A 27,539-nucleotide genomic window follows, 5' to 3' on the forward strand; every position below is an offset into this window, starting at 1 on the left:
TCACAAGTCAATCAGGTGGAGATGATGGAGAAACTCTGTAGTGAGCTCCTCGACCTGCTCCCCCCACTCGCCAGCGATGTTAAACCTGTGGCCAAGGTATGGGTAGGTCTCATTGCGGGAATACACCCTGAAGGGGCTTGTCGTTCTTGGGGGCTTCACACACACACACACACACACACACACACACACACACACACACACACACACACACACACACACACACACATACACACTTAAGCAACAGATACAGGTTTCTCCAGTGGACAAATCTAGACCCAGACCAGACCCAGACCAGACCCAGACCAGACCCAGACCCAGACCAGACCAGACCAGACCAGACCCAGACCAGACCAGACCAGACCCAGACCAGACCAGACCCAGACCCAGACCAGACCAGACCCAGACCAGACCAGATCAGACCCAGACCCAGACCAGACCCAGACCAGACCAGGCCAGACCAGACCCAGACCAGACCCAGACCCAGACCAGACCAGACCAGACCCAGACCAGACTAGACCAGACCCAGACCAGACCCAGACCCAGACCAGACCAGACCCAGACCAGACCAGATCAGACCCAGACCCAGACCAGACCCAGACCAGACCAGACCAGACCAGACCAGACCAGACCAGACCAGACCAGACCAGACCAGACCCAGACCAGACCAAGACCCAGACCAGACCCAGACCAGACCCAGTCCAAACCCAGACCAGACCCAGACCAGGCCAGACCAGACCATACCAGACCCAGATCAGGCCAGGCCAGACCAGACCAGACTTGACCCAGACCAGACCAGACCTGGCCAGGCTAGACCAGACTGGACCAGACCAGACCAGACCAGACCAGACCCAGACCAGACCAGACCAGACCAGACCAGACCAGACCCAGACCAGACCCAGACTAGGCCAGACCCAGACCCAGACCAGACCAGACCTAGGCCAAACCAGACCCAGACCAGACCAGATCAGACCAGACCCAGACCAGACCAGACCAGATCAGATCAGACCAGACCAGACCAGACCAGGCCAGACCAGACCAGACCAGACCAGATCAGACCAGACCAGACCCAGACCAGACCCAGACCAGACCAGACCAGATCAGACCAGACCAGACCAGACCCAGACCAGGCCAGGCCAGACCAGATCAGACCTGACCCAGACCAGACCAGACCAGACCCAGGCCAGACCAGACCAGACCTAGGCCAGACCCAGACCAGACCCAGTTCCTGAAAAGTTGTGACTATACTTTAACACAGTCCATGTGTCACCTGACATAACCCTACATACAGAATTGTGTTAATGGGATGAAAACAAAGTTGTGTGTATATACATGCTGCTGTGAACTGAATACAACTAATTTCCAGAGACAATGGCACCGGTGGCCAATATTTCTACGGTATCAACTCGCTAGAGATTATCATATTATTTAAGATTTGAATAATTGAAAAAGTTCTGAATAAATGTGTTGTTGTTGATTAGGATGGGGGATGTTTCTACAACTAGGCTCTGCTGCCAAGAACAGTCTATCCTCCTCTACCCTCCTCTCTCCTCCCAGTCACTCTGCCATTTCATGTGAACAAGTCATTATCCAGAGTTAACAAAGTGATACACAGTTCCGTCAGAGGGACAATGAGTGAGACTCCTGCTGAATGCAGATAACACCCGGGACTAATTTGGAACCCAAATTACATTTATGATCTTTCACATTATCTTTGACCTTATGCAAACTTGTCTAGGACCAGAACATTGGTTCTGTGGATAAGTTCTGAACCAGCGGAGGTAGACATGGGAGGACAGGGGAAGCTGGGGGAGGTAGACATGGGAGGACAGGGGAGGCTGGGGGAGGTAGACATGGGAGGACAGGGGAGGCTGGGGGAGGTAGACATGGGAGGACAGGGAGACTGGGGGAGGTAGACAGGGGAGGCTGGGAGAGGTAGACATGGGAGGACAAGGGAGGCTAGGGGAGGTAGACATGGGAGGACAGGGGAGGCTGGGGGAGGTAGACAGGGGAGGCTGGGAGAGGTAGACATGGGAGGACAGGGGAGGCCAGTGGAGGTAGACATGGGAGGACAGGGGAGGCTGGGGGAGGTAGACATGGGAGGACCGGGGAGGCTGGGGGAAGTAGACATGGGAGGACAGGGGAGGCTAACCCCACAAGACCAAACAGGATAGAGGGGTATACGAACACTATTAATCTATCAAACACATTCCAACCAACGGAAGCCCAACTAAGCCTCTTGGAAAAAGGTCTATCCTTTATTCCAACCCTGGACATCTATAGACAACAGAACAACAAGATTAATGTGGACATACAAAGCTACCATAGGAGATTGAAACTGGCAGCCCACTTCGGGGAGGACAGGGATGAACCAATCCCCAAATTCACACCAAAATCTCACTGGGAACCACCTTTTGCAAAGGTCGCACCAGAAATAAAAATAATTATTAGGGAAGATCAGACTATCCTGGGGAATCTCCCCAGACACAGCAAAGAAAAAAACAACTTGACAGGAGAACAGGTGATGGCACTCAGGCAACTAACCAAAAACAAAGACTTGGTGATAAAACCAGCAGATAAAGGAAGCTCAATAGTATTAATGGACAGACATCAATACCTTATTGAGGCAGAAAGACAACTTAGTAATCGAGAACACTATCAGGTACTAACCCACCCTATTTTTCAACAAACAGCAGTTGAAATCAAGGGAATAGTCAAGAGACTGGAGGAAAGGCAGTACATTAACGCCAAACAGAGCAGATACCTTATTGGAGAGGACACGCCCAGGGCTAGAATATTTTACCTATTACCAAAAATACACAAACCACCCGATACCTGGACAGTCCCTTACGAGATACCAGCAGGACGCCCAATAGTGTCGGACGTCAACAGCGAATCACAGAGGTCAGCGGAATACATAGACCACTTTCTGAATCCGCTCTCAGTAAAACACAATAGCTACATCAAGGACACCTACGATTTTGTGGAAAAAATCAAAGCCATGATAATCCCTGAGAACACATTATTGTTTACCATTGACGTTGACAGTCTGTACACCAACATAGAAACAGAAGCAGGACTTTGTGCAGTTAGAAAATGTTTTAACAAATATCCCGACGCAGGTAGACCAGAGAGAGAAATATTGGAGTTACTGCACATTAATCTAACCAAAAATGATTTTGAATTCAATAACAGGTATTACCTACAGACAAAAGGAACAGCCATGGGGAAGAAGTTTGCACCAGCCTATGCCAACATCTACATGGCAGATTGGGAGGACACAGTATTGGTAAAGTGCCCGCTGAAACCTCTGCACTATGTCAGATACCTAGACGACATCTGGGGTACATGGACACACAGCTTAGAACAATTCCAAGACTTTATAAACATTCTCAACACACACCACACTTCCATCACAGTAAAATACACGACACATAAGGATACAATAGACTTTCTAGACACCACAACCTATAAGGGCACAGATTTTAGAACACAGAAGACACTGGACATTAAAGTATTCTTTAAAGATACAGACACACACGCACTATTACATAAGCAGAGCTTTCACCCAAAACACACATTCAAGGGAATTGTTAAATCCCAACTACTAAGGTTCCACAGAATATGCACACAAGAGGAGGAATTTGAGATAGCAACTAAAACTCTCTTTCATTCTTTGAGAAACAGGGGATACAGCAGATCCTGTTTAAGGCAAATACGCAGAACCTTCTTGGACAGAAAAGAGAGGGACACCAGGCCAACCGTTCCTCTGATAACCTACTACTCAACACTGAGCCAGATAGCTAATACAAAAATTAAACGCAACTTTGAGACAAGAGAGGAAGGCACCCTGGACAATTACAAAATAATCTCAGCATATCGGAGGAACAAAAACCTACAGGACTACCTGGTACACAGCAAACTTAAAGGAACAGGAGGAAGTAAGCCCAAACGACCGGAATACTTTAAGCCAAGAATCATGATCAAAAACAGGAGAACGAAACAATGGTTCCCAATTGATCAACAGATCCTAAGCAAAACAACAAACTGTGTTTATCTAATCACCTGTAAAACATGTGGAATTCAATACGTAGGTGAAACCAGAAATTCCATTCAGACTAGAATTACACAACACCAGTACAACATTAGGAATAGCAAAGAGAAGAACACTTGGGTAGTGAAACACTTCACACTACATGGCCGGGAAGCACTGGAAGTCACAGGCTTACAACACAATCAAAACTGGTCCACCGGACAAAGAAGATGGCAAGAGAGCCAATGGATTACGAAACTGTCCACTCATTACCCACTAGGGCTTAATGAAAGGAACACGAATGGGGACCAATTGGTCTAAAACGGCCCCCCCCCTCCTAATTCCCCCTTTCCTTTTTTCCTTTTTTTCCCCCCGCCCTCTCTCTCTCTCTCTCCCTCTCTCCCTAAAACTAAACTATACCCTAACCTAACCTTAACCTAACCTTAACCCTAAACCTTAAACCCTAACACTAACCCTAATCCTAACCCTAACCCTAACCCTAAACCTAACCCTAACCTTAAACATAACCCTAACCCTAACCTGAACCCTCTCTAACCTTAACCCTAACCCAAAACCTAACCTAAACCCTAAACCTAACCCTAAACTTAACCTTAACCCTAAACCCTAACCCTAATAATTAGTTAGACTACCCAAGAACACACCAGAGTTGTAACAGGGAATGGCCAATGCAACCCCTCCTTTTCTGGAGTGAGCCAGACGAAAACGGTCTGGAACACTGCAGAGAATCAGGCTCAAAAAGACTAAACTTAACCCCACCCTTAACCTAACCCTAACCCTAACCCTAACCCTAACCTTAACCCCCAAAGGTTAGGGTTAGCTATAATTCGTTGGACTACCCAAAACACACCAGAGTTATAACAGGGAATGGCCAATGCAATCCCTCCTTTTCTGGGGTGAATCAGACTAAAATGGTCTGGAACACTTCAGAGAATCAGGCTCAAAAACACTAAACCTAACGCCTAACCCCAACCCTAACCCTAACACTAACCCACCCTTACCCTAACCCTTACCCTAACACTGACCCTAACACTAACACTAACCCTAACCCTAGCCCTAACCCTAACCCCCTTAGCCCTAACCCTAACCCCTAACCCCAACCCTGACCCTAGCCCTAACCCTAACACTAACCCTGACCCTAAACACTAACCCTGACCCTAACACTAACCCTAACCCTAACACTAACCCTAACCCTAACCCCTAACCCCAACCCTAACCCTAACACTAACCCACCCTTACCCTAACCCTAACCCTAACACTGACCCTAACACTAACACTAACCCTAACCCTAGCCCTAACCCTAACCCCCCTAGCCCTAACCCTAACCCCTAACCCCAACCCTGACCCTAGCCCTAACCCTAACCCTAATACTAACCCACCCTTACCCTAACCCTAACCCTAACCCTGACCTTGACCCTAACCCTAACCACCCTAGCCCTAACCCTGACCCTAACACTAACACTAACCCTAAACCTAATCCTTACCCTAGCCCTAACCCTAACCACCCTAGCCCTAACCCTAACCCCAACCCTTACCCTAGCCCTAACCCTAACCCTAACCAACCTAGCCCTAACCCTAACCCCTAACCCCAACCCTGACCCTAACCCTAACCCCCCTAGCCCTAACCCCAACCCTGATCCTAGCCCAAACCCTAACCACCCTAGCCCTAACCCTTACCCCAACCCTGACCCTAGCCCTAACCCTAACCACCCTAGCCCTAACCCTAACCCTAAGCCTTGACCCTAGCCCTAACCCTAACCCTAACCACCCTAGCCCTTACCCCTAACCCCAACCCTGACCCTAGCCCTAAGCCTAACCCTAACCACCCTAGCCCTAACCCTAACCCCAACCCTGACCCTAACCCTAACACTAACCACCCTAGCCCTAACCCTAACCACAACCCTGACCCTAACCCTTACCCTAACCACCCTAGCCCTAACCCTAACCACCCCAACCCTGACCCTAGCCCTAAGCCTAACCCCAACACTAACCCCTAACCCTAACCCTAATCCCTTTCCTAACCTTAACCCTAACCCCTGTCCTAAGCCTAACCCTACCTCTAACCCTAGCCCTAACCCTAACCCCCCTAGCCCTAACCCAAACCCCTAACCCCAACCCTGACCCTGGCCCTGACCCTAGCCCTAGCCCTAACCCGAACCCCAACACTAACCCCTAACCCTAACCCTAATCCCTTTCCTAACCTTAACCCTAACCCCTGTCCTAAGCCTAACCCTACCTCTAACCCTAGCCCTAACCCTAACCCCCCTAGCCCTAACCCAAACCCCTAACCCCAACCCTGACCCTGGCCCTGACCCTAGCCCTAGCCCTAACCCGAACCCCAACACTAACCCCTAACCCTAAGCCCTTTCCTAAGCCTAACCCTAAGCCCTTTCCTAAGCCTAACCCTACTTCTAACTCTACCTCTAACCCTAACCCAGCCTCCCCCTCTTTCCTTCCCAGTCCGCACCTCAAGCCCACTAGGAACACTTGGACAGGGGAACATAGGGAGCAGGCGCCAGAGCCTTACTGGCCCTCCCTCCTAGGGGGCCTCCTTAATATTAACTAACCCTAACACTTACCCACCCTTGCCCTAACCCTAACCCTAACCCTGACCCTGACCCTAACACTAACCCTAACCCTAACACTAACCCACCCTTACCCTAACCCTAACCCTGACCCTAACCCTAACCCTAACTCTGACCCTAACACTAACCCTAACCCTAATCCTGACCCTAACCCTGACCCTACAACCTGGTCTCACACGGCAGCCGTCAGGATTCGACGTCTGTCGTTCGTCTCCAAACGTCGAATTCCGACGAGAAAACGAGCTCTGAAAGCGCAGGGGTGCGCCTGTTATGTGCGCCTGTTGGGCTGCACGCCACATTTTGAGATACAAGCGCTTCAACGTTCATTCATTTGGAACTGCGAGAATGAGTAACGTTAGCCCGATTGTACTTGCATTAATAAAGCGTTATATAAATATAATTAATTATTATTATTGGCTACAGCTAATTGTTACAAGGTGAGAGCTAAAATAACATACGTGTAACGTTAGCCGGCAATAGCTAGACTAGATATATATAGCTAGATATAGTCACTATATAGTCTAAATGCAACCTGGTCTCACACGGCAGACGTCAGGATTCGGATGTAATATTAAACTCCCATATTTATTCTTTAAACAAACAAATCTGGGGGAGTGGTCGGAGTTAACGAGATATTGTTCCAATCCATTACCTGGCCATTACCTGCCTGTGAAAAGTATGAAAAGTTTGCATTGCCTAGCGTGTAGGCCCGTGATAAATTGAGAGCATATAAATCACTAGATGCCTACAACTACGCAATCTGTGGTCATGTGCAGTACATCAAATACCATGACATAGATTCTAAATAAGAACAATATTCCATTTGCTTACAGATTCCGGGGTGGCGTTATTTGCCGATGTCCGTGTGAGTCGTCCGCGAATACATGCGTCTTCCTCTTTGCTGGATTTGTCTGCTTGACTGCATCACGTTGTTTAATTATAAATCAGAACAATATTCCATTTGTTCATTTGCTTTAATGAAATGACAATAATTAAACAAGTCCTGAGCAGGGCGAACGCAGGTGTAAACATTAGAACAGTAGTCTATCTATTTCCCTTTCCGGTGCGTGCACCTAAACATAATATGACCGTAGTGCAATATTCCCTAGATTCAGACTTTTATGTCTTGAAATCAGAAGTCCTCCCAAGCCAAAGACAAGATATGTTGTCTTACAATCCATGCGTTTAATTGCAAACTAATTGCTCTCCTTTCCTCAACGCAACAGCCCCCCCCCCCCCCCCCCCCCCGTGACCTCCACCAATCACAGGAATGCATTGGCACACAACACAGCTCACAGTAACAGTGCTAACATTGAATTTCTGAGCATTAATTGCAACCACGGACCCCGGTGGGCATCCGAAGTGATATAAAGAGTTTACCTCGATCAATTCTCTTCATCGATATCACATTTTTTTCACAATTTTGCATGCTATACGATGCCACAATTTTTTTCCCAAGACGGTAAACACGGCCTAAGTCACATCCAGTTTTCTCCAACTGGAGAATGTGTCATGTCCGGTTTCAACGCCAAATTTCCATACCATTGGTCGGCCAACCCCAAAAAAAAAAAAATGTAAAAAAAAAATCTGATACATGAGAAAGGTCAAAGGTCAAAGATGGTGCCAAAATATCTCCAAATGGCCTAAACATATAGGTGTCCGCCTAAACATACCTGTACTAAAACAGTTACAAAGTTGCATTTGCTCACATTACTAGCATCAACTTTGGCACAAGTACTAATAAGACCCTGGAGTACTGATTCCTAGATGATTTGGGCTTGGTTATCAGGTTTCCAAGGTGATATTCACTGTAAAAGCTGTTGTTTTTTTAGGCGGAGACTGAATTTGAGATGTTTTATAATGTTCTAGCTCTATTTGCTCTGACACAGTAACATAGATTTTGATTCTGACACTTCTACAGCCACCCCACAGGTGTTAGCTTTCATTTGATAACAATATCATTATGAAGGCCCTTGTGATTGTGGAGATATTCTATATTCACTGTGGGCATGTCATTTCGAGCAGAAAACCAGAAAAATTAGGTGGATAAGAATGAACATATTATTACACGGTTGCTACAATACTTTACCTGATATAAAATGGGCGGCACATGCACAAGCATTTTTTTTTATCTTGTCCTCAATCCAGTTGACGCCGCCTGTTGCTCTGAAATGGTCTGATCCTGATGGAATTCGGTAGAACTTGAGTCCGATAGTCGTGGAATATCGATTCTGACAACCGAACACGCAACAATCAGACATTTCTTTATGCTAGTAGCCGTTGTAAGCTATTTTAAGCGTACCTAACTCTATGGAGGGTGGATCGTGCCATATTTAAATGCAATACACACATCGGAATGCAATACACACATCGGAATGCAATACACGTGTAACACTAAATACAATGCAAAAATACGGCATATTTGTGCCAAAATAAAATCAATGTGTATTACATTTGAGCGCAGCGTATTACATTTGGTCATGAGTGTATTCCATTGAGCATGTGTATTACATTTGGTCACGAGTGTATTCCATTGAGCATGTGTATTACATTTGAGCGCAGCGTATTACATTTGGTCATGAGTGTATTCCATTCGAGTGTCGGTGGAAGAGTTTGAAGCAGCGGAGACAGGGTTGCCAGATGGGCTGTTTTTTTGTGGATTTAGCTGTTTTTAGACTGGTTAGGCTCGAAATTGTCAATCCCATCTGGCAGCCCTGAGCGGAGAGTCTACAGATAGTATGTTTACAGATATCGCACTGCTGGAGATGCACTCCACACGTTCTTAAAAGAAATAAAGCTTTATTGTACTTAAAACAATATTTCGTATATGTGTTTTTTGAGAGTTCTTTACATCAAATTATATACATCATGTCAGCTGTGTGCCAATCAATCAGGGGGGTGGCACCTGGGGTGGCCAATCAGATTTCAGGGGTGGCACGTGCTACCCCAGGCCACCCACTGGACACGCCCCTGGCTGCACTTGCATTAATTAGTTAGGCCACATCATTAGTTAGGCCACATCATTTTGAGATACAACCAACGGAGAACAGATTTTAATAGGCCACATTTTGAGATACAACCAACGGAGAACAGATTTTAATAGGCCACATTTTGAGATACAACCAACGGAGAACAGATTTTAATAACAACAGCAGAAACAATTGTCATCTTCACTGTTTTATTCGCTGTCAATAGGCCTATCAAACTAGGCTATTTTACAACCCGACGGCAGTGCGCTTCAACGTTCATTCATTTGGAACTGCGAGAATGAGTAACGTTAGCCCGATTGCACTTGCATTAATTATAGGCTACATTTTGAGACCGGTCGGATCTATTCATACAACAAGGGACACAGCACTTTCCCGTTTTCCCCATATTGTCAGGGTATTTGAGCCTCGGAAAAGCGCTATATAAATATAATTTATTTATCAAAGTGGGTGTGGCTTAGACAGTTAGGGGGAGTGGCTTGTATCAAAGTGGGTGGGGCCTGTCGGTGGGGCCGAGCCGAGTCGGAAAAGATCTGAACCGTGTCTGTGGCACCTACGGTTGCGACGCTAAAGTCCTTTAACCTTTAATGTCACACTAGACTAGGCCCAAAAGCCTGAATTTAAGTGCTGGGGTACGTTTGGGCCCAGGGAACGGGCTGCGAAAGAGTCACACTCACCAAACTTGACACACTCCTTCCCCTTCATGGGACATTGTACCATGTCAACTTTCACCCTCCTAGGCCATTCCCTAGAGGCCCTGCACGCGACTGCTATATATTAGCAGGGACCTGCTATGCTAGGAAGCAAGTTGCCTAATGGCATGAAAATGGTGTACTTGTTGTGTGCCTGTACGTGTGAGAAGATGTCTTTTTACGGCACTTCCAATCAAGCACTAGAGCTCCCTACAGTTTTCCACTTCGTCGCGTGCAGGGCCTCTAGGGAATGGCCTAGGAGGGTGAAAGTTGACATGGTACAATGTCCCATGAAGGGGAAGGAGTGTGTAGAGTTTGGTGAATGTGACTCTTTCGCAGCTGTTCCCTGGGCCCAAACGTACCCCAGCAGGAGCACCTTTCAGTCAAAGGGCACAGACCTATGAAGGCCTCTAGGGAATGGCCTAGGAGGGTGAAAGTTGACATGGTACAATGTCCCATGAAGGGGAAGGAGTGTGTAGAGTTTGGTGAATGTGACTCTTTCGCAGCCCGTTCCCTGGGCCCAAACGTACCCCAGCAGGAGCACCTTTCAGTCAAAGGGCACAGACCTATGAAGGCCTCTAGGGAATGGCCTAGGAGGGTGAAAGTTGACATGGTACAATGTCCCATGAAGGGGAAGGAGTGTGTCAAGTTTGGTGAGTGTGACTCTTTCGCAGCCCGTTCCCTGGGCCCAAACGTACCCCAGCACTTAAATTCAGGCTTTTGGGCCTAGTCTAGTGTGACATTAAAGGTTAAAGGACTTTAGCGTCGCAACCGTAGGTGCCACAGACACGGTTCAGATCTTTTCCGACTCGGCTCGGCCCCACCGACAGGCCCCACCCACTTTGATACAAGCCACTCCCCCTAACTGTCTAAGCCACACCCACTTTGATAAATAAATTATATTTATATAGCGCTTTTCCGAGGCTCAAATACCCTGACAATATGGGGAAAACGGGAAAGTGCTGTGTCCCTTGTTGTATGAATAGATCCGACCGGTCTCAAAATGTAGCCTATAATTAATGCAAGTGCAATCGGGCTAACGTTACTCATTCTCGCAGTTCCAAATGAATGAACGTTGAAGCGCACTGCCGTCGGGTTGTAAAATAGCCTAGTTTGATAGGCCTATTGACAGCGAATAAAACAGTGAAGATGACAATTGTTTCTGCTGTTGTTATTAAAATCTGTTCTCCGTTGGTTGTATCTCAAAATGTGGCCTATTAAAATCTGTTCTCCGTTGGTTGTATCTCAAAATGTGGCCTATTAAAATCTGTTCTCCGTTGGTTGTATCTCAAAATGATGTGGCCTAACTAATGATGTGGCCTAACTAATTAATGCAAGTGCAGCCAGGGGTGTGTCCAGGGGGTAGCCTGGGGTAGCACGTGCCACCCCTGAAATCTGATTGGCCACCCCAGGTGCCACCCCCCTGATTGATTGGCACACAGCTGACATGATGTATATAATTTGATGTAAAGAACTCTCAAAAAACACATAAGAAATATTGTTTTAAGTACAATAAAGCTTTATTTCTTTTAAGAACGTGTGGAGTGCATCTCCAGCAGTGCGATATCTGTAAACACACTATCTGTAGACTCTCCCCTCAGGGTTGCCAGATGGGATTGACAATTTCGAGCCTAACCAGTCTAAAAACAGCTAAATCCACAAAAAAAACAGCCCATCTGGCAACCCTGTCTCCGCTGCTTCAAACTCTTCCACCGACACTCGAATGGAATACACTCATGACCAAATGTAATACGCTGCGCTCAAATGTAATACACATGCTCAATGGAATACACTCGTGACCAAATGTAATACACATGCTCAATGGAATACACTCATGACCAAATGTAATACGCTGCGCTCAAATGTAATACACATTGATTTTATTTTGGCACAAATATGCCATATTTAGTGTTACACATGTATTGCATTCCGATGTGTGTATTGCATTCCGATGTGTGTATTGCATTTAAATGTGGCACGATCCACCCTCCATAGAGTTAGGTACGCTTAAAATAGCTTACAACGGCTACTAGCATAAAGAAATGTCTGATTGTTGCATGTTCGGTTGTCAGAATCGATATTCCACGACTATCGGACTCAAGTTCTACCGAATTCCATCAGGATCAGACCATTTCAGAGCAACAGGCGGCGTCAACTGGACTGAGGACAAGATAAAAAAAAATGCTTGTGCATGTGCCGCCCATTTTATATCAGGTAAAGTATTGTAGCAACCGTGTAATAATATGTTCATTAATGTTGCAATTAATGCTCCGAAATTCAATGTTAGCACTGTTACTGTGAGCTGTGTTGTGTGCCAATGCATTCCTGTGATTGGTGGAGGTCACAGGGGGGGGGGGGGGGGGGGTTGCGTTGAGGAAAGGACCGGAAAGGGAAATAGATAGACTACTGTTCTAATGTTTACACCTGCGTTCGCCCTGCTCAGGACTTGTTTAATTATTGTCATTTCATTTAAGCAAATGAACAAATGGAATATTGTTCTTATTTATAATTAAACAACGTGATGCAGTCAAGCAGACAAATCCAGCAAAGAGGAAGACGCATGTATTCGCGGACGACTCACACGGACATCGGCAAATAACGCCACCCCGGAATCTGTAAGCAAATGGAATATTGTTCTTATTTAGAATCTATGTCATGGTATTTGATGTACTGCACATGACCACAGATTGCGTAGTTGTAGGCATCTAGTGATTTATATGCTCTCAATTTCTCACGGGCCTACACGCTAGGCAATGCAAACTTTTCATACTTTTCACAGGCAGGTAATGGCCAGGTAATGGATTGGAACAATATCTCGTTAACTCCGATCACTCCCCCAGATTTGTTTGTTTAAAGAATAAATATGGGAGTTTAATATTACATCCGAATCCTGACGTCTGCCGTGTGAGACCAGGTTGCATTTAGACTATATAGTGACTATATCTAGCTATATATATCTAGTCTAGCTATTGCTGGCTAACGTTACACGTATGTTCTTTTAGCTCTCACCTTGTAACAATTAGCTGTAGGCAATAATAATAATAATTAATTATATTTATATAACGCTTTATTAATGCAAGTGAAATCGGGCTAACGTTACTCATTCTCGCAGTTCCAAATGAATGAACGTTGAAGCGCTTGTATCTCAAAATGTGGCGTGCAGCCCGACAGGCGCACATAACAGGCGCACCCCTGCGCTTTCAGAGCTCGTTTTCTCGTCGGAATTCGACGTTTGGAGACGAACGACAGACGTCGAATCCTGACGGCTGCCGTGTGAGACCAGGTTGGACCCTAACACTAACCCTAACACTAACCCACCCTTACCCTAACCCTAGCCCTAACCCTAGCCCTAACCCTAACCCCTACCCTAACCCTAGTCCTAACCCTAACCCTACCCCTACCCCTAACCCTACCCCTAATCCTAACCCTAACCCCAACCACTCTCCTAACCTTAACCTAACCCCTCTCCTAAGCCTAACACTACCCCTAAACCCAAGCCCTAACCCAAACCCTAACTCAACTCTAACTCCTTTCCTAAACCTAACCCTCATTTTAACCCTAATCATATTCTTCTTGTTGTGCCTCCTAATCTGACACGCCCCCGTGAGCCTCGTTCTGGCGCCCCCTCCCGGCCGGATTGAGTGGGCCGGATCTCTGGCTCTGTTTGCAGCAGGTGTGGGCTATTACCTTTCAGCCCAGCTGTCCCAATCACCACCTGGACAGCCGCCTACTTAACCCTGCTACAGACGGAGATCCAACGCTTGAACATAACTATCTGGACACCCCTCTGGACTACTCTCTCCCGGATCTCTCTCCCTGGCTCGACCCCTGGACCCCCTCTGACTACTCTCTTCTGGATTTCCCTCCCTGGCTCGACCCCTGGACTCCCCTCTGGACTACTCTCTCCTGGATCACTCTCCCTGGCCCGACCCCTGGACATTCCCCTTGACTACCCCCTCTGGATCTCGGACTTTGCTCACTAGGGTAGTATCGCAGCACATAATACAACACCCCTGACCTCATACACGCACACACACATAGTATAATTACACACCCCATAACTATCGCCTGCATCACACCTTATGTTTGTTTTTCCACTAGTTAGTGTAGGGCCTATTTCTTTGTGTATATCATCCTTAATAAATCATTGTATATTCTCCTGGCCTCTGTCTCTGTTTCTCTGGGGTTCCACCACATTTGGCTTTTCCAGTTTTAAGGTGTGCATAACACTTCTATCCCTTACCCCATCCCTTTCGCCAGCCCCTCCCAAGGGCAGCGGTGGCTCAGGAGGTAGAGTCGCCGTTTGCGCATGAGCGAGAGGTGAACGGATTTCTGTTTGGTCTGAGAACGTTTTCAAGAGATTTTGTCAAATCAATCGAACTTTATAAAATGTAAGTTTAAGTGAGTTTTAGTTTTGAGTACCCCGACAGCTTCATGCTGGGGGGGGGGTGTTGCGTTGAGGAAAGGAGAGCAATTAGTTTGCAATTAAACGCACGGATTGTAAGACAACATATCTTGTCTTTGGCTTGGGAGGACTTCTGATTTCAAGACATAAAAGTCTGAATCTAGGGAATATTGCACTATGGTCATATTATGTTTAGGTGCACGCACCGGAAAGGGAAATAGATAGACTACTGTTCTAATGTTTACACCTCAAATCAAATCAAATCAAATTTTAGTTGTATAGCGCATTTCTTACAAGATGCAACTCAATGCGCTTCACACAATGAAAATGTTCAGTCAATCAGTCAATCAATCAATCAATACTGACAGAGCCGCGAGCAGGCAAAAGTAAAAAACCTGTATACTATGTAGCCAGGAAAAATTCCCTTGCAGCCCTCTACCAATAGAGCGACTACTAACCTGCGTTCGCCCTGCTCAGGACTTGTTTAATTATTGTCATTTCATTAAAGCAAATGAACAAATGGAATATTGTTCTTATTTATAATTAAACAACGTGATGCAGTCAAGCAGACAAATCCAGCAAAGAGGAAGACGCATGTATTCGCGGACGACTCACACGGACATCGGCAAATAACGCCACCCCGGAATCTGTAAGCAAATGGAATATTGTTCTTATTTAGAATCTATGTCATGGTATTTGATGTACTGCACATGACCACAGATTGCGTAGTTGTAGGCATCTAGTGATTTATATGCTCTCAATTTCTCACGGGCCTACACGCTAGGCAATGCAAACTTTTCATACTTTTCACAGGCAGGTAATGGCCAGGTAATGGATTGGAACAATATCTCGTTAACTCCGACCACTCCCCCAGATTTGTTTGTTTAAAGAATAAATATGGGAGTTTAATATTACATCCGAATCCTGACGTCTGCCGTGTGAGACCAGGTTGCATTTAGACTATATAGTGACTATATCTAGCTATATATATCTAGTCTAGCTATTGCCGGCTAACGTTACACGTATGTTATTTTAGCTCTCACCTTGTAACAATTAGCTGTAGGCAATAATAATAATAATTAATTATATTTATATAACGCTTTATTAATGCAAGTGCAATCGGGCTAACTTTACTCATTCTCGCAGTTCCAAATGAATGAACGTTGAAGCGCTTGTATCTCAAAATGTGGCGTGCAGCATGACAGGCGCACATAACAGGCGCACCCCTGCGCTTTCAGAGCTCGTTTTCTCGTCGGAATTCGACGTTTGGAGACGAACGACAGACGTCGAATCCTGACGGCTGCCGTGTGAGACCAGGTTGGACCCTTACACTAACCCACCCTTACCCTAACCCTAGCCCTAACCCTAGCCCTAACCCTAACCCCTACCCTAACCTCTAGCCCTAGCCCTAACCTAACCCTACCCCTAACCCTAGTCCTAACCCTAACCCTACCCCTACCCCTAACCCTACCCCTAATCCTAACCCTAACCCCAACCACTCTCCTAACCTTAACCTAACCCCTCTCCTAAGCCTAACCCTACCCCTAAACCCAAGCCCTAACCCTAACCCTAACTCAACCCTAACTCCTTTCCTAAACCTAACCCTCATTTTAACCCTAATCACATTCTTCTATCCCTTACCCCATCCCTTTCCCCAGCCCCTCCCAAGGGCAGCGGTGGCTCAGGAGGTAGAGTCGCCGTTTGCGCATGAGCGAGAGGTGAACGGATTTGCGTTTGGTCTGAGAACGTTTTCAAGAGATTTTGTCAAATCAATCGAACTTTATAAAATTTAAGTTTAAGTGAGTTTTAGTTTTGAGTACCCCGACAGCTTCATGCTGATCGGGGGCTTCTAGGACGGACGACATGGCAACAAACACAACGAGCGAAATGGACAACGATGAAAGGAATACGGATAAGCGGTACGACGCGAGCCTGATGGTGGAGGTGGGACTGGAGCGGGGAAGTAATATTACTGTGATGGAAATGTTACCAGGAATAAAGGAGGTGTGTAGAAATGTGGAGGGCTGTCGACCGAAAGGAGACCGGAAATATTAGATCACCCTGTCATCGAGGAGAGGGAAGGACAAGCTCACAGACGGATTCCTGATTAAAGATGTGAGAATAATGGGAACGGACTGGCAGTGGATGAGATGGTGGTCTCACTTTTGAATCTCCCGGTGTACTTGAAAGACGACGTGATCAGGCAGAGGAGGAGGAGGAGGAGGAGGACGAGGAGGAGGTGGTGGAGGAGGTGGTGGAGGTGGAGGTGGAGGGTGACGAAGAAGAGGAGATGGTGAGGGATGAGGAAGAGGAGGTGGTGGAGGAGGAAGAGGTGGAGACACAAGGAGAAGGTGGGGAAAGGAGCCATGAAGACGTGACGGAGGTAGGAGGACAAGCTGAGGTGGTGGAAGAGACGCAGTTGGAGCCGGAAGTGGAGGGAGGAGCGGAGGGGCCTGGTTCGGTGGAAGTGGAGGGTAAAAGAGAGAGAGGAGATTGGAGCCAGCTTCGATGATGCAGTAAGAGATGGAGAAATGGATGAGGCAGGGCCTTCAACAGAGGGTGTGGGAAAAAGAAAAGGTTCTGATGAAGAACTATATGCGGATGTACAGAGGGTGAGGACAAGATCGGGAAGGGGTGCAAAAGCACGAGGGAAGAAGACCAAGGTGGCTATAGGAAAATGACATGGAGGTGCATGTGCTCCTTTTTTGTATCTTGACTATGGTCAGGGTTGTTGCTGTCAACACAAATGGACTCAGAGATAGGAAGAAGATGGAGCTTGTGTTGGTAGCATACAAAGAGGAGATCATATGCCTCCAAGAGACGCATTGGACAGAGGACATAATGGAAGATGTAAGAAGGAGGTGGAATGGACAAGTGTATGTAAGTAATGGAACTGTGTATGCTTGTGGGGTGGCTATGTTGGTAAAGAATGGGGTGGTGAACAATGTAAGGAACATAATGAATGACAATGAGGGAAGAGTGGTGGGAGTGGGCTTTGAATATCAAGGGATTGAGTAGGCACTGTATTGTATATATGCACCAAATGTGGATAAATATAGAACTTTTTTTTTTTAAATCTTTGAAAGAGAAATGTGTTTGGAATTGTATAATGGTTGTGGATTATAATGTGGTGGTGGATAGGTTAGATGTAACAAGGTGGGTGAAATTTAGGAATGATCCGTCACGCCCAGTATTGCTAGAAATGATGCGCACAAGAGGAATGGTGGATATATGGATTAATTAATTATATGGATATATGGATTAATAAAATTAATTAATTAATTAAATTAAATTAAAAATTAAATTAAAATTAAATTAATTAAAATTATATGGAGGGAGGGGCACCCTGATGCGCAGGTTTTTTCAAGGAGACAAATGTTGATGGGGGGTTTGAGACAATCAAGGATAGATTTGTGTTTAGTGAAGAGGGAGGTGAGGCACCTGGTTGGAAAGGTTGAGTATCGGTTTATGGCTTTTAGTGACCACGATGCTCAGTCTTTCCGGCTAGGTGCGGGGAAGGTAGGGGGAAGAGGAGGGACATGGTGCTTTAATGCAAGTTTGCTTAAAGATAAACGTTTTGGGGTGATAGTAAGAGAGTGTGTGAGTGTGGCTATGGAAGACCAGATGTATGAGAGTGATGTGTGTGTGTGGTGGGAGAGGATGAAGGATTAATTAAAAGCCGTAATAATAGTGTAGTGGTTTTATATGATGTTATACTGAGAAAGGGGAGTTGGGCAAAGCAGCACTCAAGGAAGGCCCATTTCCTTCCTGAAGGTGTGAGCCAAGGTCAGTGTCGCAGTGAACAATTGGGCCCATAACTTATGTAATCACAGATTTGTATAATATGATTGGTTCCCAAGAATGGTGACCTCATGACCAAGGATAGTTCTATATGAAGTCCCACCATTGTTGGTGGCTGGCTTTTGCTTCCTGCTTGCTCCTGGCTGCTCTTTGAAGACAATTGATCGAAGCTCTTTGTGCTTTGTAGGTTATACTAAATCTATTAATAATCAATTAGAGGCCACAACAATAGCATTTGCAAAACGGAGAGGGAAAGAGAGAGTGAGGGCGGAAAGGGATTTGCAGAAAAGGTTAGCAATAGAACAGGAGAGAGTAGATAATATTCCAGGGCATGATTTAACAGAGTATTTGAGGGTGAGGGAAGATTTGAGGGAGTTAGAGAAGAGAAAGTGTGAAGGTGCTTTAGTAAGGAGTAGAGCAAGGTATGTGGTTGAGGGAGAAAGGAGTACAGCATTCTTTTTAGGTTTAGAGAAGAGACAGAAAGAGAAAGGGAAAATTAAGGAATTAGAGAATGATAAAGGTGAAATAATAACAGACTTTATTATTTTGGGGGAGGTTAAGACAGCCATCATGGGGTTAAATCTAAATAAGAGTCCGGGTTCGGACGGGTTGACGGCTGAACTTTATAAAGCATTTGTTGACATCCTGGCCCCTATATTGTGTGTATACATGTATGGGGAATAAAAGGGTGGTTCCGGACTCTATGGCCTTGGGGGTGCTCACTTTATTGTATAAGGGTAAAGGGGACAGGAACAAATGACAGAATTATAGAGCATTATTATTACCTAATTGTGATTATAAAATTATAGCAAAAGTATTAGCTAATAAATTGAATGAAGTAATGAAAAACATGATTGCACCTACCCAGGCCTATGGGAGGGAGGGATGTGGCAGGGAGGGGTGTGGCAGAGAATATGTGCACATTAAGGGATGTTGTGAAGGACATGAGGGAGGAAGGGGGTTTATTGTTATCTTTGGATTTAAGGCTTTTGACAGGGTGGAACATGTATTTTTATTGAAAACAATGGAACTTTTTGGGATTGGGACTGTTATGAGGGATTGGATTGGATTATTATATAAGAATGCTAGAAGTAAAGTAAAGATAGATGGATTATTGACTGACTCCTTCCCTTTGGGTAGATCAATAAGACAAGGGTGTCCACTGTCAGCATTACTATATAGCATATCTGTGGAGCCATTGGCACCTTATATTAAGCAGGAGAAAGAAATTAAGGGAATAAATATGCTGGGGGGAGGAGTTATCATGCAGATGACACGACATGTACTGTAAGGGATGTAAATAGTGTGAACAAAATAATGGGGTGTGTAAACATATATGGAAAGGCTTTCTGGTGCAAAAGTGAATGTTGACAAGTCTGAAATGTTGTGTATACAGACAATTGTGTTTTTTATTTGAAAATCGTAAAGGGGATGATACAAGTGTTGGGGATATATCTTGGAGAGGATGACAGGGAGTCTGTTGATTACACTTGGACAGGGGTTTTGAATAAAATAAGAACAGCATTGAATTATTGGAAGCAAAGGAACATGAAACTGAAGGGAAAAGTTGTAATTGTTAATGCACTGTTAATGTCAAAATATGTTTATGTATTAGGTGTATTGAATGTACCAGAGTGGGTTCTAAAAGAAAGCAGGATGTTAGTGTCAGATTTTTTGTGGAGAGGAAAGGGGGTTAAAATAGCGTATGATGTTTAATATGATGTTAAATATATATAGTAGCAGATTATGATAAAGGGGGGTTGAAGCTGGTAGATCTGGAGGTAAAGATGAGGGCAATGAGAGTCAGAACAGTCAAAATGTTTTTGTATGGGGAGGAAGGACATGGATGGAAAGGATACTTTAGGGAATGGGTACATAGATGTGGGGGGTGTGGGGATTATGGGTTGTTGATGTGCTTTAAAGCACGGATGTATGATAGGGTTCCGGAATTCTATAAAGAGGTGTTTAAAGCCTGGGGTCGTTTTTTGCCTGGGGTAGGATCAGTGTTGCCACAGTTACTTTGAAAAAGTATTCTGATTACTGATTACTGATTACTCCTTTAAAAAGTAATCTAGTTACTTTACTGATTACTTGATTTTAAAAGTAACTAAGTTAGATTACTAGTTACTTTTTTAGTTACTATTGGCAGCTGCCTAGGCACCCGACCTCCCTCCCCCCCCGCAACATAAAAATGAAAACTGGTTTTGCCAAAACTCACTTTATTTTAACAGTAACTTAAATTACATAATTAAACTTTAAACAATAACTTAAAACAACAAAATAAAGAGTCTTTCTTTGCCTCACCCAACATAAATACTTTTAAACAATACATACTTTTAAACAATAAAATAAATATAATCTTTATTTAACACAGTAACTAGCAAGGAGTGGTTTCACAAAACCTAAAACCTACCCTGACCATTCAGATATGATCCTAATATAATCCTAATCCTAAACTGGGTGAGTCTGAGTTTATCAATGAAGAGTGAACTCAGCTGTCAAGACTGGAAGGAGGCCATGAACACGCTATGGAGGCCATGAACACGCTATGGAGGCCATGAACACGCTATGGAGGCCATGAACACGCTATGGAGGCCATGAACACACTATGAGTGAAACAGTGGAAAGGGGCGAGTAAACCAGTGGTTGTATCTCATTAACAGAAGCTTCTCAAACCTCTTGTCAGAAAGTCTGTTCCTTCTAGGCGTGAGCACCAAACCTCCCAGACTAAAGAGCCGCTCTACAGGAGCGCTAGATGGGGTTGGAGTGTTATACTTCAAGAAAATGTTCTTAATGTTTGGATACTGATTCAGAATCTGAAGCTCATGCCCTGACCTCAAGTAGTCCATGACTTCCTTTTCTGCCGAGTAGGTCTCCTCTGGCTCCGCCTCAAAAGCAAAAAAGTCCATCTCGCCTTGGTTGGCAGTCGTGGTGGGTACACTGGCAGGGCTCTGTGCTGCAGGAGCAGTTTTGCGACATTCTGCTGTGAGAAGCTCCTTTACTTGCTCCCTCCTACCTTCATCTCTCAGCCATCGGAGTTTGAATTTTGGACAACTAGCAGCTGCGAGAAGGGCATCTTTGTTGTCCAGCACACTGGCAAAACGAGTCTGGATAGCCTGAAAGATATAATTTGATATGTTTATTATTATCTAGTTGTAGCCTATAAGGTCTATTATTTATACCTTTATTTACTAATTATGTATGCAATTAGTTTGTGCAACTGACAACCTACATACTGCAGTATGGTGTGACTCTGCTCCATGTTCATGAATAGTGCAATGAAAATGTATTTATTTATCTTTAAGATGGAACAACATAGCATACCTGCACTATGGCATCTGGAAGGCCTGCAGTCATCTTGGATAGGGTGTCTTTCACAGCAAGGGTCTTCTGCATCAGGACTTCAAGTGTGGGCAGTAAAGTCCCATACGGGCAGTCACCTTGTAGGATATCCAGTGCTATAGTTAGAGGCTTCATGACGGTACAGTACTCATGCAGGTACTGGTACTCCTGGTCTTTGAAGCACTTCACTCCCAGCTTGTTGCACAGAGTAGTCAGCTCATTCATGGGGATTTCTGCGATTCTCTTTATGGCTTCGTAAAAGGAATTCCACCTTGTGGATGTCGGTACCAGGAGCTTTCTTTTGTTTACCTCCTCCACCGTTTCTGACGCAACGGTAGATCGGCTTGCTTTCGTCCAGAGAGCTGTGCATTTTGCTGTGCTGCTCCTATACACAGCCTTGCTCTCTGGTTTGGAAGTGATGTACTTCTCCACATCACTTGTAGAAATAAGGTTGAGGGTATGTGAAGCACACCTTTGGTGCGGGGGAAGAATCAGCTGGCCATCACTATCATCCTCAGCTGATAGGATTTCTGACACATCTAAAAAAGTGACATCATCCGTGGCCTCCTCCACCGTCTCATCATCGGACTCTGTGACAGCAGGCTGATAGACTTGAAATGCCTTGACAAAGTTAGATCCATTATCTGTCACTGTTGCTACTACTTTGTTGATTAGTCCATATGAAGAGTGAATGTTTTCGATTTCTGCACCAATAACATTATACGTGTGTCTACCGCGGATTCTCCTACACGCCAATGCAGCCTTGTTGCGGTCTAATGTGGATCTACTAATCCAGTGGAGCGTTACTCCCATATAGCTCCTATTGTTAGCTGTCCAAATGTCCGCTGTAGTTGACACATAGTCGACCTCGTTCAGCGCAGCCTTCAGATGTTTTTCCATCTCTGCATACTCCTTCTCCAAGTACGAAGAAAAAGATGTTCTGTGAGGTAGCTCGGCATTGGTAGTAGTGGGGATCTTGTTAATGATGGCACGGAAAGAGGGCGAGTCAACTGTGTTTATGGGCAGCATTTCCTCTACAACATACCGCCCGACCAATTTATTCAACTCTCCCACACTTACAGGTTGTGATTTTGTAGGCCTACTGAAGTCCAGCTTTTGTTGCTTGAGCGGTGTGGGACCTCCCGCAGAAGTCGAGGCCGCGGTCTCTGGGACTTTCTCCGCGAGCTTGACTGTGCTGTGCTGAGATTCCAAATGTTTCTTTAAATTTGATGTTGTGGTTTTACCACAGGACAATATTTTCTTTCCAGCACAGAGTGTACAACGAACATTTATGTTCTTGTCATCCTTTGCTGACACAAACTCAAAATAATCCCTATATTTCCAGCTATTTAACGCATATCTCTGTTCTCGCTCCATTGTGTAGGCTATACGCTTCTGTTTACACTGTGCAATCAGCGTGGTGATACACGTGAGCGATTCTGCTGCACCTCGTGTTGAAAACGTGATCACTGACGTCACTCCCCAAGACGCGAGAAAAGCAATAAATGTTTGTTTACTATTGAACATTACAAAGAAATACTGCATTTAGCCTAAGTTATGAGGTAGTAACGCAATAGTAACGCACAGTCACTTGAATAAGTAACTTTAATCCGATTACTGATTTGGAAATAGTATCGCGATAGAATACTCGTTACTGGGAAAAGTAATCAGATTAGAGTAACACGTTACTTAGTATCGCGTTACCGGCATCACTGGGTAGGATATGAGTGTGAGAAGAGAGGGGAGATACTAAATGTTCCAGTTTTATTGAACCCTGTAATAAGAAGAGAGGGGAAAATGTTAGAATCTAGGAGTTTTTGGAGGGCAGGACTGATTAGAGTAATGGGTTTTAGGTATGAGGTAGTGCCAGGGTTCCTATCAGAGCAGGCAATCATTGAAGTTGTTAGGGAAACAGATGAGGAGATGAGAAGGGGAGAAATAGTGAGCATGTATGATCAAATGAAGCAGAGTATACCTGGGGAGTGGGTGAGGAGGTTAGATAGGGAGTTAAGAGGGAAGGAGCAAACAGAGTTACCTAGGTTAAGAATAGGGAAAGGGGAAACAGTGCGGGACTTCTCAGCTGTTAAGGTGAAGGAGTGCTACTGGGCACTGTTGGAGAGTAGAGTGAAGGAGCCTGCGGCAGAGAAGGTGTGGAGGCAGGTGTTCCCAGGATTGGAGGTGAAGAATATATGGAGGAATTTATTTTAGAAATATAATAGTTTAGAATGTACACATTTTTATTTTATGCTCAGACATAACAGGGTTTATACTAAGGTGGTGTTGCATCAGGTAGACAGAACAGTTTCGAGGGAGTGTGATGTGTGTGGGATACAGGATGAGAACTTAATGCATATGCTTTTTGAATGTAGAGAAATGAAGGGATTTGAAGAAAGGTTGAAAGGACTAGTGAAAAAGCACTGGGGGGGTGGAGGTGGTGGGGATGCAGGAGTGGAGGAGGTTGGTGGTATTTGGTGGAGGGAAAGAGGAGGGGAGTGAATATATGGTGTTTAAATTATGTATTATTACAGGCGAGGAATGCAATTTATTTGAGGAGAAATTTAGCAAGATTTGAGGGAAAGTGGATAACGGTGTGGAAAGTTTTTGAGGGATTGGTCAGGAAGAATGTGGGACTGATGCACAAGACAGGGCAAAAAGATTTTAAGAAGTTGTTTATTAGGGATTGTGGGTTTATAAGGGTGAGGGTGGATGGAGGGTTGGAGTTTGATTTAGATTTTTGAAGGTGGTTTTGTTTTTATTGTTGCATTCATTTGTTATTGATTTATATTAAAGGGTTATTTTGGTTATGAAGGACTGACTGAATAATAGACGGATTTATCTCATACCAAAATGGTATGGGTGTTTTTTGTTTTATTTATTTGTTTTTTAATTTATTTAATTTGAATTATAATACAATGAAGGCTATACAATTAACATGTGTGAATATGTATAGCTATGATTGTATTTAAAATAATATTTTTATAATAAAGAAACATTTTTTAAAAAGAGCAGCCGCCCAACCACCAAAGGGTTGGCGGTTCGAATCCTGACTCCACTGTCCACAATAAGCACCCCTCCCTTTATCTATTTGTCTTTTTTTGTTGTGTTGTTTTGTATTGGATGTATTTTATGTGTGTTACATTTTGGGGTTTTTACTTCTAAGGGAAAAATACTAACACTAGTGCAATGTCCTTTCCTTCATTAGGAAAAGGAAAATATGTGTTCCCAACCTAACCCTAACCCTAACACTAACCCTGACCCTGACCCTGACCCTAACCCTAACACTAACCCTGACCCTAACTGTTCAGCTCTCCCTCTAGTTAGCTGAATGGTGAATCTTCTGCTTGCTCCGGCAGTACGGGTGAAATTATGAGACTTGACACAATTCGATTTGATTTCCTTCTTCCTCTATTAAACAGATTGTAAAACTGACAAAACACATTGATCTATTAGTACATGTAAGTAATTAACAGTGAACGAACTAACAGAAAAGATTTAACAAACTACACAATCATTCAGAGCTCAACTTACCAACTCCCATCTCTCTGTACAACTGACCTCCCGTTTCCCCTGTCACCCAGATCACACTCATTAAGCCCGCCCCCATTTCTATCTAAGCCAATCACAAATCAAACAAATTAAAATAACCCCCAAATGAAATACCCTCCCATGGATTAGCCAAACACCTCCCACTTGGTCCATTGGTCCTTTATGCCTAAATGGACCACAACTTTCCCTCTCTTTAATAAAGTTATTTTACTGCTCCTCCACGGGAAGCAGCACGACCAACCGCCTAACGTCTCGGTCGAGCGTTGGGAAGATATCGCGGCCTTCGCTCCTTCTTCGTCCTGAATCACCCACGCCTTCTTGCGCATCTTCAATAGGGTGCCAGCCAACCCCTCGTGGTTCGCCTTATGGGCCTCCCTTGCCAACAGAGTGCTGATCCATGCAGTGTAGGGGACAAGTGGGATTCCCACCTCCTTCGCCTCCTGGATTCTTCCGGAACACACCAGCAGCCCCGGCCCTTCGACCTTCTTAACTTCCAGTCTGTCCCAAGTCGTTTTAGGAAATTCTGTTCCATCCTGTGCAGCCCGACACAGGTCGCGGAAAGCTGCGTTTAGTTCCTGGACGCCGAGGCTAACTCCGCTTCTTGTCTCCCTCGGGCGAGTAGCCTCCCACTTTGCGTCTTCTGGAGCCCTCCTGCAAACCAACCACTGCCTAACAGCTCGCCGGACCCACCCAACTACCCGAATGAGCCTGCCTATTTCTCTGAAGCGTTCTGGCTCAATCAGGTCCATGAGAGCAGCGCCCCAGAGCCTCTCCCTCTCATGCTCGGGGTCCCTGGAACTCCCAACCGGTGTGGATGTCCCCTTTGCATTTGCTTCCTCCTCAGCTTCCCCCGCCTCGTCCTCTGCGGCCTCTCTGATTGGGTCATCCTCTGAACTGTTGTTTTTACTTTTCTTGCCCTTCTTGGTGGTTGCCTGATCTTCTGCCTCATTCTCATTCTGCTCTCCGTCCTGCTCAGAGCTCCTCTTCCTTTTCTTCTCCTTCCGTGTCTCTGTGCCGGTCTCCTCTTCCTGCTGGTCGTCTGTGCTACCGTTCTGCGGACCTTTCACTTTTTTCCCGCTCTTCATCTGCCTGGCCTCTTTGTGTTCCCGCTTGTTAAGTTTCTTCTTGCCAGGGGCCGGCTCCTCTGAGGCGCCGTTCTGATGTGGCTGTTGGCTCCCGTTAGTCTCGGCCTTGCTGTCAGCTGCTGGCTGCTTGGACTCCTCTGCGCTGCTGGATGCTGCTGAACAGATGTCCCAAACCTCGTCATGCAGATTAGATTGGTGGATTTTCAGGCTGTTCCTCATCCAGTTCTGGAACTTTGCCTTCTTTCGTGGAACATTATCATAGGAACTGACTTGGTTGAGCACATCCTTCAACTTGGCACTGATTCCTGGTTTATTGATGGCGTCTTGAATTTTCTGAATCCACTGTTGCTGTTTGACATCGCCTTTATTTGACTTGGCCTCATATCCTTTGCCCCCGTACTTCTGATCCTCGGTGATGCATTTGACATGTTCCTTATAGTCGTTACCCCAGAAGTCTTTCCCACAGTCTATACATGAGAGAACTTGACACCCACGGCACATATTCACGTGCTTATCGACTTCCTTTTCCTCTGCGAGAGTCATCTCTTTCCCGCCTGGTTGACAATTTCCGCAGCGATACCCTCCGCATTTTGGCTCGCACGCGGCGCCGATGCTATCCCAGCTCCACCACTCGAGGACCTCTTTGCTGCTTGCAGCTGTTCTCCCGGTCCTTTCATGACCTTGCGGCTTCTGGTCTCCATCCTCTTCTTTGGCGCTGGGCGTCTTGCAGGGGGTCTCCTCAAATCTTACTGCCTCCGTTCTCAGAGAACGCGCAAAGTGCGTCTGGGAGTTGTGTGCGGATCTTTCCCAACTTTCAAACAGGTCTGGGTGCGTTCCTCCCACGGTCTTCCCCAGAGGCCCGTCCCACAGCACTAAGTCTCCCGTCCTTCTTATCCACCGTGGAGCGAGTCGTCCCTCTCGGTGGCTGATCAAGAGCTCGATTTCCTCAGGTCGGACCAGCTCTTTCTTCTCGACCCCAGGGAAGAACTTACAGAGTCGCTCTGGACTGATGACCTTGTCTGCACGAGCGATTGTGTCGAGCCCGTAG

At 45.5% G+C, this 27,539-nt stretch overlaps 1 protein-coding gene across 1 annotated transcript; it reads right to left on the reverse strand.

Moving 5' to 3' along the window:
• On the reverse strand, positions 1-27,034 carry LOC308168092 (uncharacterized protein; the record flags this gene model as incomplete). The annotated part of the gene is made up of 3 exons (XM_080542567.1): positions 1-85; positions 25,656-25,939; positions 26,213-27,034. The coding sequence occupies 3 exons, from the start codon at positions 27,032-27,034 to the stop codon at positions 1-3; spliced, it is 1,191 nt and encodes a 396-aa protein (XP_080398693.1).
• Positions 27,035-27,539: the final 505 nt, after the last annotated feature.

The sequence above is a fragment of the Nansenia antarctica genome (genome assembly GCF_963989245.1).
Source record: "Nansenia antarctica genome assembly, chromosome: 11".
In the NCBI taxonomy this organism is placed as follows: Eukaryota; Metazoa; Chordata; class Actinopteri; order Argentiniformes; family Microstomatidae; genus Nansenia; species Nansenia antarctica.